Raw genomic sequence first — 16,229 nt, forward strand, 5'->3', positions numbered from 1 at the left:
AGGGAATTATGTATTTCCTGAGTTATTCCACACAAGGGGTAAAAGTTACATATTGTGAAACAAATACTACAGGAAGTATATGCAATCTCCTGAAGTATATATTAAGTAATCTCGTTTATACCCTTCTATTAAGTTAAATCCTGATTCTAAATTGGGTTTAGCAAAGTACATAATAACTAGGGAGTTCTATAATTTTTAGAATGCATGAACAGGTAGCACTAGCTGCTCACAGCTCCTGAAACTTAGCCTCAGTCCTGACCTCCAGTGCTATTGTTCTTCCGGCGACTGTGTGGCCTTCCTCCTCAAGTCATGCTGGTTGGTAGGTTAATTGGCCAGTGCAAATTACAATTCGTGCATAGTGGAAAGGAGGAGAATCAGGGCAGAGCTAATGGTCATGATCAGAGAAAAGGTCAGAGGGAAAGAAGTAGGGAAATGAGATTGTTCTGAAGGTTTGCATAAGATTGATGGGCAGAATGGCTCCTTCCCATCTCATGAAGAACTAAGAGGACTATAAAATATCCTAGAGCTCTCTATAAAATTATATTAGATTTTAAAAGGGCATAAAAAAGAAAATGCTGGAAACACTCAGCAGATCAGGCAGACTCTATGGAGAAGAAATAGAATTAATGTTTTGCTTTGACAGCTCTCAATCATTACATGTTACATTCGGACCAATGTATGTACTAACTAATGCACTTCAGCCCTTGCATGTCTGACAAGGCTCCCATGGTATCATTTCCTAAATCACACTGAAGCAGTCATTATTCATGATCAGTTTAAATTTGTTTTTGTCCTGATCCAAGAACAAGAACATTTGTCTGCTAAATTTTAAAGCACAGGAGATTAAACTACAAGCAATAGTGTGTATGAGTAATTTAAATATTATTACCTTGTTTGTTAGGTTGTCTTAAACAGAAATAATACGGATCATCATTTAAGTAAAATATTTCTTTATCTGGATTCTGGAGGTGACTTGCTATTTGATTATAAACTTGAAGTATTTCTTCAAATGAGAACATAAGGGGATTAGAAATCTCTTCTTAGTCGCTAGCTTTAAATATGCTATAGAGAAGTTAACATACATTACTTTATTGTCACCAAACAATTGATACTAGAGCGTACAATCATCACAGCGATATTTGATTCTGTGCTTCATGCTCCCTGAAGTACAAATCAAAGTAAATATAATAAAAATTTAAATTATAAATCATAATTAGAAAATAGAAAAGGGAAAGTAAGGTAGTGCAAGTCAGGTCCGGATATTTGGAAGGTACGGCCCAGATCCAGGTCAGGATCCGTTCAGCAGTCTTATCACAGTTGGAAAGAAGCTGTTCCCAAATCTGGCCGTACAAATCTTCAAGCTCCTGAATCTTCTCCCGGAGGGAAGAGGGACAAAAAGTGTGTTGCTGGGTGGGTCGTGTCCTTGATTATCCTGGCAGCACTACTCTGACAGCGTGGGGTGTAAAGTGAGTCCAAGGATGGAAGATTGGTTTGTGTGATGTGCTGGGCTATGTTCACAATCTTCTGCACTCTACTTTCTACTTTGTACTCTACTTTGAATTCTGGTGGCATTTATTCTGCACATCCCCCCATTGCATATTTAACTCGCAGACCCAAAAATGAAATTCTACCCAAAACATCTTTGGAAGTAGGGCTAAAGTGATAAAGTAAACTATTTCCGTACATTGACCCCTGCTGGGACACGATTCAATTACCTGCTAAAGGGTCTCGGCCTGAAACGTCGACTATACTCTTTTCCATAGTAACTTTGACTAAACTCTTTTCTGACCTGCTGAGTTCCTCCAGCATTTTGTGTGTGCTACCTAATTAATAGGTTAATTAGTCATTATAAATTGTCCTATGATTAAAAGTTGTCATGTGATTAGACTGGTGCTAGGTAGAAGGGTTGATGGGCAATGTGGCTCATTGGACCAGAAGTGCCTGTATCTCTAAATCAAAAAAAAAGTTAACCCTTTGATTTGTACTTGAGCTCATTTTTTTGAATGCAGACTGTTCAGAATGAAAATAATATGCTGGCATTTATTGTGCACAGTTCAGTACAAGATTAGAACTGCCTTATTGCAATCACATTGACACTGGTGAAAAGCCACTTCTGGAATATTGTGTGTAGGTTTGTTCTATTTACCCTACCTAAAAAAGGGTAGAGGGAGGACAATGATGGTTCACCAAATTGATGATTAGGGTGATGGCTTATTTTTATCAGGAAAGAACAGGCCAAGCTTTTACACTGTGGTTTAAAAGAAAGAGTCATTTTTTTCATTAAAGTACAATTCTTACATGGACTGTATCCCCAGTTTGGGATGTCTTGAACCAGGGGGTCAAGATGGGATAAAATTACTTCATTCCAAAGGGTGAGGAATCTTTGTAATTGTCCTCTTCAGAGGGTTGTAGAGTCTCAGTAGCTGAACATACTGAAGGCAGAAATTACAGGTTTTTGGACATAAAGGCTATTAAGAGATATAGATGATTAGCGCTGAAATAACAGACCAGCCATGATGTTGCCAAATGCGAGAACAAATATCAAAGACTGAATTGCTTTCTCTGGCTTGGTTCTTACGTTTGAATGGAGTACATTGATATTCCTGCTACAAACCTAGGATTGCTTTCCTGTTCAACACACTGCGCCAGTATTTCAGTTAGTTCAGAATGCAAAATTCAGTTAAGAAAGAGAAAAAAGGTTGAAGAAGAAGAACAAAGGGAAGATGAAGGATTGAGAGGACAATGATAGATTTAATGATTGGGGATGTGAATCAACTAAAAAATTGATCAATAAATTCTGTCATTCTTACCAGTAAGAACAACTGATAAGAAAATACATTTGTAACTTCAACATTGAAAAGTTATAGTATATATCAAGCATCCTAATAACTACCATAACCTACTTTCAAATCAATTGCTTCTAGTTTTGACAGTGATGGCATGAGTTCTGACGATCAATTCAACTCTCAAGAGGAAGACTGGTCCTTTGTTTTGTCTTTCATATGCCTGGCATGAGAATTCCACAACAGACACACTGCCCTGACCTCTGCCACAGTAAGAGATTATCAAGATAACAGAGGGAAAAAAAATCAAAATTTTTGGGGATGTGCACAAAACCTTACATAAACGGTGGAAGAAGCACACACGTCATAAACTGTCATCTATCCTTCCTATCCGGCTTCCTCTACTCCATCCGTAATTGAGTCCTCCGATCTGACATTAACTTCACCAGATCCCTCAGGACCAGTAGAACCAGAGCCCAAAGCATCTTGTCCTCAATCCCAAAAGGCTCCTTAATACTAAAGAAAGAGGTGGTGAAGAAGTCAAAAATTAGGCCCAAATATTTATGAGGATAGTTTGACTCTTATCGATTGGATAATCTGAAAGCTGATCATTTTGATTTTGCAAACTTCTCATTGAGGGTCTCCCATTCATGTACAGTGTACCCAAATAGAAAACTAGCAACAGGGTTAAGCTGTTGAGCTAAATTGCTGAGGTCATAGTTGATTGAGTTTTGCCCCTGATCCTTCATTAAATCTGGTTAATAAAATCCATCAACCTCAAATAAAAATTGACCTAAAACCAATAAAAGAATTGTAAGAAAAAAAAATTCCAAACTATCTTTTTTAGAATAGTAAGGTATTTAGGACGAAAGCAGGAAATAATCAGTCCTGAAGAAAGGTCTCGGCCTGAAACATCAACTGTTTACTCTTTTCCATAGATGCTGCCTGGCCTACTGAGATCCTCTGGCATTTTGTGTGTGTTGCTTTGGATTTCCAGCATCTGCAGATTTTCTTGCGTTTGTTTAAAACTGGTATGGCTTAGCAAGTGCAAAAGGTGAAAGGAACAATAGCAAATAGATTTCAATCTAGCTAAGTGTGAGGCAATGCATTTTGGAAAGTCTGACTGTATGCTATGAATAGTAGAAGATTGGGGAGTGTCATGGAACAGAGGGGCCTAGGGGTATAAACATGTAGCTCTTTAAAAGTGGTGTAATAGCAGTGTTCATTGAAAAATGGCGAAAAAGGCATTTAACAAGTTGGCCACCATCATTGAGTAAAGGAGTTCAGAAATTTTCTTGCAGATTCACAAGTCATTGGTGAAGCCATGCTTGAAGTGCATTGTACAGTTTTGGTCACCCTATTATCGCAAAGACGTGGTTAAACTGGAAGAAGTGCAGAAAAGATTTACGAGGATGTTGCCAGGATTAGAGGCCTTGAGTTATAAGGAGAGGTTGGTCAGACCAGGTCTTTATTCTTCCGAACAAAGAAGAAAGAGGGGTGACATTGATGAAGTGTTTAAAAATTACAGTATGACAGGCATAAATAAGTTAGGTGGTAACAGTTTGTTTTCCAGGGTAGGGGAGTCCAAAGCTTGTGGGCATAGGTTTGATATGAGAGGATAAATATTTAAAAAGGATCCCAAGGAGCAAGATTTTCACACAGAGAGTATATGGAATGAGCTGATAGAGGAAGAGGTTGAGGCAGGTACACTTGGGTAGGGGATGGAGTGAGGTTAGAGTGTAATTGGATGGTTGGGGTTCAGAAGGATATGGGCCAAGCAGGAAATTGGGACCAGCTGTGTGGGCACCCTATGTGGGCATAGACTGGTTAAGCTGAAGGTTATATATCTGTGCTGTATTGCTCTGTGACTCTGTAATGGAGATATTTTGACAAACATTTAGGAAAAGGAGTTGGAGTAGAGTTGTTCAGAGCATGAATACCATCATAACCAGTTCTACACATGTTTGTAGGTCAAAGTTTTACTGCCGCAACTAAGGAGCAAAACTGGATGTGATTTGTCTTGCCTTCCTGTGGGGAAAATACTGTTTGCAGAGCAATATCAGGAGAATATCCAAAGTGTCCTTTCTTTAAATATTGACACACTCCCTGTGACTTCTTGCAAACAAGAACAGACTCCCAACAATCCACTGTCATCACGGGTTTAAAGACATTGTAAGGATAATACGCCTGTCAAAACACGGACAATTACACCCCAGAACAAAGTAATTTTGTCCATCAAGTGTATCTGGCCTTCTTCATAAAGCAATTCATCTAGCAAAATTCATCCATCTAACAAAACATAGAAAACTATTTTAATCTTCATCAATTCTCTTGCTATTTTTATCCTTCTTTACCTCTTGGTAATGATTTTAAATTGATAAACCCTGGTGTCTAATTTTCTAGTTGAAGAGATCCATCACAATTCTTCATTTAAAAGCATTTAGTTCATCCAGCCCTGGCATCTCATAGCTGGTATCATTCAGATAAACATCTGCTGTACACTTTATGGAGAGTTGTACCGAATATCCAACACATCTATCCCATCAACCTCTTGTCATTATTTCCTCTAACTAATAAGCCCCAGTTCCTTTCTGCCTCTTTCCAAACTAGTTTTCCATGGACATGTTTGCACTATTCCTTTCATCCACTCCTTGATAAGGTAGGCTTCACGCTCTCACTGCACTGGGCATATGTTTCTTGAGTTTCTAATTCTTAGTGAGTATCTTATGATGATGGCCAAGTGGTTAAGGCGTTCATCTAGTTATCTGAAGGTCACTAGTTCAAGCCTTGGCTGAGGCTACGTGTGTGTCCTTGAGCAAGGTACTTAACCACACATTGCTCTGCAATGACACCGGTGCCAAGCTGTATGGGTCCTAATGCCACAGTGTACTGTACTGTACTGCTGCCCCAGTGAGTGACGGTATATGTGAGTGAAGATAAACCTGATTCTGATATGGGTCTCTATTGTGGACTGAGAGTGGGAAGGGGGCAGGGAGAGGGGAGAGAGTGGGAAGCACCAGGAAGCCATTTTGTAATGATCAATAAACCAAATGTTTGGAATCAGAAGACCTTGCCTGGGGTCTCGGGGCTGTGTGTGACTGCAGCTGTGCCAACCCCAGCCCCTGGTGTTCCTCTGCCGTCTGTCCCACACCCCTCCAGCAGCACCTCACCCTCACCATTCCCAAATCCTTTGCTCCTGACAGATTTACAAACTTGCTCTCCGCTCCATGTTGGCAAATACAGTATTGTGCAAAAGTCTTAGGCTCCCTAGCTATATATATGTGGCTAAGATTTTTGCACGGTACTGTGTATCCTCTTCCTTGTGTTTTCATGGATTCACTGTGATTTCTCTAATAAAGAGATTCATTATTTTAAGCTGTCTAGAAGCAACAGATATAATGTACTATTTAGTCACCAGAGAGAGAGAGAGAAAAAAAAGATCACAGGGAATATGAAATTCTTGAGATGTGTTCAGCTCAAAGTCTGTAGGAACAAACAGGCTGTGAAACTACTGCTTTTCATATCATTGTCAACAGGCTTCTACATCTGCCTGACAAAAGATTAATCAGACTCCAAAATGAATTCTATTGATGTTAGGCAGATGAATTTTCAGAAACATGTTCCCAATTAAAAAGGAGGCCGACAAAGGGAGTTAATGAGAATGCATGTTATGTAGTTGATAAGATATGCACAAATTATGATGCCTCAGAGAATATTGAATGTATGCGTCTTTGTGCATGTCTTTGTGCTTTGTGCATGAGAGTTTGTGCTTTTATGCCCTCGGCCCCCTCCTTTGTGAGAATCGCAAGAGCCCTAGTCAAGGGGGGGGTCAACTGACCCAAGAGGGGGAGAGACATGCTGAATAGACACAGGAAATGGGAGAGAGAGAGAGACGTGTGGAAGACCACGTTCTCCCGAGAAGCAGAATAAAGGCGACATTGACTATTGTCTCATGAAGACCACGTGAAAAGCCCTCGGGCAAAGTGGGCTGGTTGAGAGAGAGATCGCATCACCTGCAACCTGATTGACACCTGCGATCCTGTGAAGAAGTATAAAGGAGGGTCTGAGGGGGGGACAACCCTCAGACGCACCAAGGAGACACCAAGGAAGCACGATACCGATTCCCGTGGGAGCGGGAAGCCATTTTGAAGGAAGCCACGTGCGTTAGATTCCAAATTTTGAATCTGTGGCTGGAACCATCGGAAGACCGCTTTTAACTAACAACGGGGAAGCCTGCTCCCCTGATTCCAAGGATTTACTCTGTAAAGACAACGGGCAAGTGTTTATCCTTTCTCAACCATCTCTCTCTCTCCACAACGTGAAACCCCAGCGGTTCCCAAAAGGGAAAAGCCTGCAAACTTCTGAGTGACTCTTTATATTTCAATTGGACTCAGTATTAACCCCTAGACAACTATAGAGCTTATTTCTGATTGATTATTATTACACCGGTGTTTTAGATCGAGTTTTGACGATGTATATGATCTGAATGTTTTGTCTTAACCATACGCTTGTGCCCCTTTTTGAATAAAACGTTTGAAAATAGTAGCATCCGACTCAGCTGATCCCGCTATCTTTGCTGGTAAATTACCTGGTTACGAGTTTACGTAACAGTGCAAAATAGCTGATTGAAACACTCAGGTTGGAGGAACAACACCTTATATACCGGCAGGGTAGCCTCCAACCTGATGGCATGAACATTGACTTCTCTAACTGCCGTTAATGCTCCTCCTCCCTTCTTACCCCATCCCTGATATATTTAGCTTTTTCCCCCCCTCCTTTTTTTTTCTCCCTCTGGTGCTCCCCTCCCCTTTCTTTCTCCCTAAGCCTCCCGTCCCATGATCCTTTCCCTTCTGCAGCTCTGTCTCCCTTTTGCCAATCACCTTTCCAGCTGTCAGCTTCACCCCACCCCCTCCAGTCTTCTCCTATCATTTTGCTTTTTCTCCTCCCCCTCCTACTTTCAAATCTCTTACAGTTAGTCCTTTCAGTTAGTCCTGACGAAGGGTCTCGGCACGTAACGTCGACTGCACTTCTCCCTATAGATGCTGCCTGGCCTGCTGCGTTCCACCATCATTTTGTGTGTGTTGCTTGAATTTCCAGCATCTGCAGATTTCCTCATGATTGATACACTGACTAGATTATTGAGATTATGTGTATAAATAGCTATACCGTGGCATCCTAGGTTCCTATTTTTGACATAAAGATTGGACAGCTTGTAAATGAAGATAAGAAAAGATTGAAATGTACCTATCTAGGTTGCATTGCCTGCCCATCAGAGACTTAGAACCAGGTGCCTTCATCTAACCTTTCTTTAATGGCTGTATCATTTAATGCAGACTTTTGCAATTAATTCCTTGGAATCCAACTGCATTTCAAGTTTTTATTATCCACATTTTCTTCATAAAGAGTGAAATAGATGTTTGAAGAACCCCTTTTCAGAATCATTAACCACATGAACTGACATGCTACTAGGTCAAGAACTGAATGTATAATGGGAGGCACGTCAACACGATGGTTAGCGTAACGCTATTGTGGTGCCAGTGACAGTGGTTCAATTCTGCTGCTGGCTGTTAGGAGTTTATATGTGCTTCCTGTGACTGCATGGGTTTCCTCTAGGTGCTCCAGTTTCTTCCCTCAGACTAAGGACGTACGGGTTAGTAGGTTATTTGTTGGTATGGGTGTAATTGGGCAGTGTGGGCCTGTTAGGCTGGAAGGGCCTACTGTCCTGTTTATTATTTATTATAAATGCCCGTACTGTTTTTATGCATTTTATGCAGTCCTGTGTAGGTCTGTAGTCTAGTGTAGCTTTCTCTGTGTTGTTTTTTTTTATTGCGTAGTTCAGTCTAGTTTTTGTACTGTGTCATGTAACACCATGGTCCTGAAAAACGTTGTCTCATTTTTACTATGCACTGTACCAGCAGTTATGGTCGAAATGACAATAAAGGTGACTTGACTATGCTGTACCTCTAAATGAAAAAAATTAGTAGAAAATGTGCCAATGTGTAAATTCTGAGTGTGTTCTGTTATATGTTCATGATTGGGAATTTTGGCATGGTAAGATTTTCAGGACTTACAGGTAGGAGTTTGAAATGGCAAGTGGCCATTTTACTCAACTACTGAGGCTGGGAGCACGGAGGGTTTTTGTGTTTCCCAGGTGTGGGGGAATCCAGCAGATACAGCAAGGTGCCCATTGTCTGTAGCTGGAGGTAAATGGGATCACTGTACTACCTGTGGCCAGGAAGGGCAAGGGTTCTGTCACCTAGCCTCCTGTTCTTCAGCTTCCTCTTCCAGGCATTAATCCCAGAATAGTCACATGTCCACCATCCTTCCGAATCTTCTAAAATGCTTTCTTCCTTGGCTCTTAGACGGACTCTATTTTGAGGCGTAAGGAAGATGGATTCCCGCAACTTGCTGATTTCTGTTCAACACTCCACCCTAAACTCCTTCCCTGGCCTATCTCAGTAAATCTCTGTTGTCGTCTTTTACGCAGGTGGGAACCTGGGACCCAGTCAACGGCTTAAACATCACTGAGGTATCCAGAAGCAGAGGATCTAACATAACTGACTCACTGACCAACCGCTCACTGATTGTGACAACAATCCTGGTAGGTGACACTGTTGCACATCTCCTCTTTTCACCTGAATTTGAAGCAGAGTTTCACGCTGCTGACATTCACTACCAAACTGGAATCTAAAGTGGGTCTTAAAATCCCACTGGCAGGATACAAATCTTCATCTAATTTTAGACTTTTTAAACTCTAACTCTTCCAAATATGTAATTAATATTTTCCTTGATCAGCTTTAAATGATAAAATATCATTCATATTATGAAAATGATTCAATAACTGAAGTTTACACTGATACTTAATAAATTGTCCTGTGGTAAGCAAGTAGAAATCACTATCACTAGAATCACTCTCTCTGCAAACTGCAACATGTACTTTTAAATCGACTTAATGAATTGCATATTTCACGATCTTCTGACTTAACAGATGTAACTCTCAGGCAAGCAGGTACGGCACTTTTAAGCAGATGAAGGTTCTTTGCCATGATTGGAAGTGAGGTTGGAGGAAACGGGGGGGGGGGGGGGGTTGGGGTCACTGAACACAGGCTGAAGCACAGAGGAATGAGACCCTTCTTTACCCAGCATCTTGTTATCAAATTTGCAGTCTCTAGAGATCAAAATTGAGAACAAAATCTTACCTGAAGGTAAGATTGCTAAATTGGAGGGAAATGAGATTGTTGTGTCCTATGTGTAGTTGAGACATGGCTTACTCCCAGCATACCAGATACGGCGATCAGACCCGAATGTTTCTCGATTCAAAGGATGGACTGGACTACTAATTCGGAGAAGGCAAATGGAAGAGGTGTGGGTTTCATGATAAACTCCCGGTGGTGCTCTCATGTGGCGGTTTTGTCGACCTCATGTTCCCCCGACCTTGAACACCAGATGGTCAAATGCCATGCGTTCTATTTACCTCGGGAGTTCTCCTCCACAATCCTAACCACAGTTTACATGCCATCACCTGCCAATTATAATCAAGCACTTGAAACACTGCATGATATTGTTTCCAAACAAGAAGCAGTTTATCCTGATGCATTTCAAATCATAGTCATTGATTCAACCAGGCTTGTTTGAAGAAAACTCTGCCCGATTACCATCAGCATATAACCTGTAGCACCAGAGGTCCCAACACACTAGACCACTATTATACTGTTATACTAAGGTAATGAATACCTATAGTTGTATATATGTACAATGTCTGTAGTGAGATGCTGAAGATGTTCTATAGGTCAGTTGTGGAGAGCGCCCTCTTCTTTGTGGTGGCGTGTTGGGGAGGAAGCATTAAGAAGAGGGACGCCTCACGTTTTAATAAGCTGGTAAGGAAGGCGGGCTCTGTCGTGGGCAAAGTACTGGAGAGTTTAACATCGGTAGCTGAGCGAAGGGCGCTGAGTAGGCTACGGTCAATTATGGAAAACTCTGAACATCCTCTACATAGCACCATCCAGAGACAGAGAAGCAGTTTCAGCGACAGGTTACTATCGATGCAATGCTCCTCAGACAGGATGAAGAGGTCAATACTCCCCAATGCCATTAGGCTTTACAATTCTACCGCCAGGACTTAAGAACTTTTTAAAAGCTATTATTAATGCTTTTTGAGATAGTGATTTAGATGCATATCATATTTTTTTTTTACTGAGTTAAGTATTGTATGTAAGTAGTTTTGCTACAACAAGTGTATGGGACATTGGAAAAAAAGTTGAATTTCCCCATGGGGATGAATAAAGTATCTATCTATCTATCTATCTATCTATCTATCTATCTATCTATCTATCTATCTATCTATCTATCTATCTATCTATCTATCTATCTATCTATCTATCTATCTATCTATCTATCTATCTATCTATCTATCTATCTATCTATCTATCTATCTATCTATCTATCTATCTATCTATCTATCTATCTATCTATCTATCTATCTATCTATCTATCTATCTATCTATCTATCTATCTATCTATCTATCTATCTATCTATCTATCTATCTATCTATCTATCTATTTCCATGCCCAGACCACATTTTGGGAAATCTGATCACTTGGCTGTCCTTCTCCTACCTGCATACAAGTAGAGACTAAAGAGCAAAGCTACAGACCTTAGGACAACAAATAGGTAGTCGTGGGATGCAGAGGAGAGGCTATGGGATTGCTTTGAGTCCATATTCAAGGACTCATCTGTGGATCTGGGTGACTACACCATGGTTATCATGGACTTTATTAAAACAGTTGTAGAAGAGAGTGTCAGCACAAAATCTTTTTTTTTCATTTTCAATCTTTTTTTATTGATTTAAAAGAATAAGGATAAATACAAGTCAGAGAAGAAGTTATCTCAAATACATACTTCAATAATAGTACAACCAAAGAAAGGAATATACACTGTCAAAATCATATATAATATAGTAATAAGCTAATATAAAAAAAGAACCACAACTCCACTTAACAATTCATAGAAAAAAAAGACTCAAAAATTTCTGATATTGAGAGAGAAAAAAACACTAATCTAACCTAAAACAAAAAAAAATAAGGGGGACTGGGCAGTCCATTTTGAGGATACAATTTTTTAAAAAAAGGAAAAGTCCTTCTGGTCAAAGCTCAAAATCCTTCAGAGCCTTCTCCAAGCAGAAGGCCTGGACGAACGATGAGATCCACAGTCTGCTGTGGGCAGATCAGAGGCGTTCAAGCCCGGTGCCCAAAAAAGTTACAAGAGGTCCAGGTATGATGTCTGGAAACCTGCCCCATGGGGAAGTGGCAATTATATATAGATGACAACAAGGCTTCGCTTCCTGATTAGCTCAGTGCTTTCTATGCTCGCTTTGACCGTCAAAACATGGAGGAACCATCACAAAGTCCCACAGCCTCTGATGATCCTGTGATTTCAGTCTCTGAAGCCGATGTATGAACAGCCTTCAGCGGGGGGGCTGCGGGGGGGGGGGGGTGGCCGGTGGTGGTGGTGAGTCCCAAAATGATTCTTGCCCCGACAGGGTACTTTACCAGGTACTAAACACCTGTGTTGATCAACTTGCTGGAGTGTTCTCTGAGATCGTTAACTTTTCATTTCAGTAGTCTGAGGTACCCGCTTGCTTTAAGCAAGTTTCAATTATACCGGTGCCTAAGAAGAATGTGGTAATCTGCCTCAATGACCATCATCCAGTAGCACTTCCATCCATAGTGAGGAAGTATTTTGAGAGGCTATCAACTCCTGCCTGAGAAGAGACTTGGATCCACTCCAATTTGCCTACTGAAACAAAAGGTTCACAGTAGGTGCCATCTCATTGGGTCTTCACATAATCTGGAACATCTGGACAGCAAAGATACATACATCTGGATGCTCTTTATCAACTACAGCTCAGCATTCAGTACTGTCCTCCACTTAAAACTAATCAGTAAGATCCAAGACCTTGGGGTACAATTGGATCCTCGATTTCCTCACTGCAGACCCCAGTCAGTTCAGATCTGCAACACCAATCTCCATTAGCACAGGTGCACTACAAGCGTGTGTACATAACCCCTTGCTCTACTTGCTTTAAACCTATGACGGTGTGATTAAGCACAGCTCCAAATTCATATTTAAGTTACTTGATGATATGTCTGTCGTTGGCCGAATCAAAGGTAGTGGTGAATTAGCTCATAGGAGGGACATTAACATTCTGGCTGAGTGATACCATAGCAACAATCTCTTACTTAATGTCAGCAAGACTTCAGAAAGCGGAAACCAGAGGTCCATGAGCTAGGCCTTATCAGGGGATCAGAGGTGGAGAGGGTCAGCAGCTTTCAATTCTTTGTTGTTATCATTTTGGAGGATCTGTCCTGGACTCATCATGTAAGTGCAGTTACTAAGAAAGTTTGGCAGCGCCTCTACTTCTTCAGGAGTTCACGAATATTCAGCATGGCGAATAAACTCTTCTTGGGCTTCCAGCCAAGTACTGGTATCGATTATAACCTACGTTTCGATGACAAACTCTGCTGTCTTCATCAGGGATGAAACCTGGGCATGTCTAGTCCGGTGGTATTTACACCCCTGTGCTCCGTCCCTCCTGATTGATTTGTCCTCATCCAATCAGGTTTCTGCTTGATGTAAGAAGCCAGCATCAAGAAGCACAGGAGGTGTATCTGCTTGAGTTACCTGGAGAAAACAGTGGTAGCAGAACATTGCATTCACTTTGGCCATAGAATTGACTTTGACTGGTCAAAACTACTGTGCCTCACCTGAGGCTTTTGGGACCACCTGGTATAGGAAGCTACTGAGAATAAAATTAGAGGAAAATAATTTTAACAAAGACAAAGATGTGGCTCTAGGTAAGAATTGAAATTTGATTGTAAACATGGTGGGAGAGTGGATGAGGGCTAACCAATCAGGAGGGACCACTGGACTAGACATGCCCAAGCATCATCCTTGATAAAGGTGGCTAGTTTATCATTGATACATCAATTATAATCGATACCTGTACCTGGCTGGAAGCCTGAGAAGAGTTTATTTGTCATATATGCCAGGAAAGCACTAGATCCTTATTCAGCATGACATCTAAAACATTGATAAACTTTTATAAATATCTACTGACTGGCTGCATCACGGCTTGGTATGGAAACACTAACGCCCTTGAACAGAAAATCCTACTAAAAGTAGTGGATACAGCCCAGTCTGTCATGGGTAAGGTCCTCCCCACCATTGAGCACATGTATTCAAGGCATTGTTGCAGGAAAACAGCATCTTTCATTAGGGACCTTACCACCTAGCTCATGTTTTCTTCTCGCTACCACCATCAGGAGGAAGGTATAGGAGCCTCAGGACTCGCACAACCAGGTTCAGGAACAGTTATTACCCCTCAACCATCAGGCTTTGGAATCAGAGGGGATAATTTCACTCAACTCAATGCCCCATCATTGAAATGTTCATACAATATATGGACTAACTTTCAAGAACTCTTCTTCTCATGTTCTGAATATTTGTTACTTATTTATTATTATTATTATTTCTTTCTGTATTTGCACACTGGTTAAACACTGATCTTCGCTGGTTCTATTATGGTTATATTCCATTATGAAATCACTGAGTATGCCCACAAGAAAATGAATCTCGGGTTGTATATGGTGACATATATGTACTTGGATAATAAATTTTCCTTTAACTTCGGAATCAACGGAAGCTGAATTGGTCCATAATAAATCATTTATTTCAGTGTTCATTTCACAGGCTCATATAATTTCCACATAATCACTTTGGTCTCCCTTAGTAGAACAGAGCGAACCATGCTGAGATGAAGATTGAAGAGAGAAGTACAAATCACTATATATGTGTGATTGGAGTGTCATCCCCATTCAATATAATTTGCGATAGTTAGTCTGGATAGGAATTCTGTCTCTTTTATAGATCCACAGAATACTATTTCCAGTAGAACGCTGTACACACTTGATGAAGGGCTTTTTCTCTTAATGACAAGAGACACATTTTAGCCTTTTTTACATGGATATTACAAGATGGTATGAGATGGTTCTCTGAAATACTCATTTAAATTTTTCCTCTGTCCTTGCCTCATATCCTGCAATATCATTTTCAATTATTTACCTGCTTGCTTTTGTCACTAGCCCTGGTAGAACATACCAGACTCTACTTTATCTAATTTCTCCTGCTTATCACTTGTTCTTTTAAATTTAATTTTATTTTACATGTTCTGGTTACCAATTCACCTGCCAGCAGAAACATTTTCTAAATTTATTTTATGAAAGTCACCCATCACTTTGAGCTCCTTGAGCATGTATTACTCTTAGATTTTCATTCCAAGGAAAAGACTCTAGTCCTACCATCTCTCTTCATAATATAATCCTTCGTTCCTTTTATAATCACAGTGAATCTCCTTCATACCACCTTTATGGAATTCACCTATTTAAAAGTAAGATACACAAAACATGTACAATATTCTGACTGCAGCTCCTAACCCACCATTGCTTTTTCTTGCTATTTATGTTTTACTAATATATGTCTATGTTGTCTTCTTTCCACCCTCCTCAATGTAATTCTTTATAATTCCCCAACATCAAACTTGTCTACGAAATTGTCTATCTTGCAGAAGCCAATCGTAGTTCATTTTCCCAACCATACACATTTGGTATTATGATACTGTTTCTTTATGCCTAGGTGCATATTTAGTTTTTTTTTAATGTTCTGGTAAATGTGAGATGAAAGAAAATAGAGTAGGATAATGGATACATTAAAGTGGCAGTTTCTCATGAGGTTTTATAAAACTCTGTTTAGGCCACATCTGGAGTATTGCAGACAGTTTTTTTAAAATCCCGCTATAGGAAGGATGTTGAGGCTTTGGAGAGGGTGCAGAAGAGGCTTTCCAGGGTGCTGCTTGGTTTAGAGGGCACGTGCTATCACGAGAGGCTGGACAAACTTGGGTTGTTTTCTCTGGAGCACTAGAGGCTGAGGGGAGATCTGATAGAGGTTTACAAGATGATGAGAGCTGTAGATAGAGTGGACAGAGAGTATCTGTATACCATGGTTGAAATGTCTAATACCAGAGGGCATGCATTGAAGGCAAGAGAGGGTAGGTTCAAGGGGGATGTGAGGGGTAAGTTTTTTACTTAGAGAGTCATCGATGCCTGGTATGGTGGTAGAGGCATTAGAGGCTTTTAAGAGATGTTTCGATGTAAAGGAGAGATATGGACATAGTGTAGGTAGGAGAGATGAGTGTTTTGGTGTTTTTAATTTGCATTTTAGTTGGATTGGTACAACATTGTGGGCCGAATGGCCTGTTCCTGTGCAGTATTGTTCTATGTTTTATAAATCACTATTATGGGGAACAACAGACACAAGTGGAATAATTATCCCACTCCTCACAAACTGATCCCCGAAGCCATGCTGCCAATTGTCATCAAACAATTCTCAGC

General features: G+C 40.5%; 1 protein-coding gene across 2 annotated transcripts in view; it reads left to right on the forward strand.

Annotated features, from left to right (window-relative positions):
• The window catches only part of LOC140719685 (glutamate receptor ionotropic, kainate 3), a 554,019-nt gene that overhangs the window by 240,022 nt on the left and 297,768 nt on the right, over positions 1-16,229 (forward strand). For both annotated transcript variants that reach the window (XM_073034483.1, XM_073034485.1), the window contains one exon: positions 9,271-9,384. In XM_073034483.1, the coding sequence (XP_072890584.1) occupies positions 9,271-9,384 (114 nt within the window). The remainder of the gene's footprint in view (positions 1-9,270; positions 9,385-16,229) is intronic.

Source organism: Hemitrygon akajei, chromosome 32 (genome assembly GCF_048418815.1).
Source record: "Hemitrygon akajei chromosome 32, sHemAka1.3, whole genome shotgun sequence".
NCBI lineage: Eukaryota > Metazoa > Chordata > Chondrichthyes > Myliobatiformes > Dasyatidae > Hemitrygon > Hemitrygon akajei.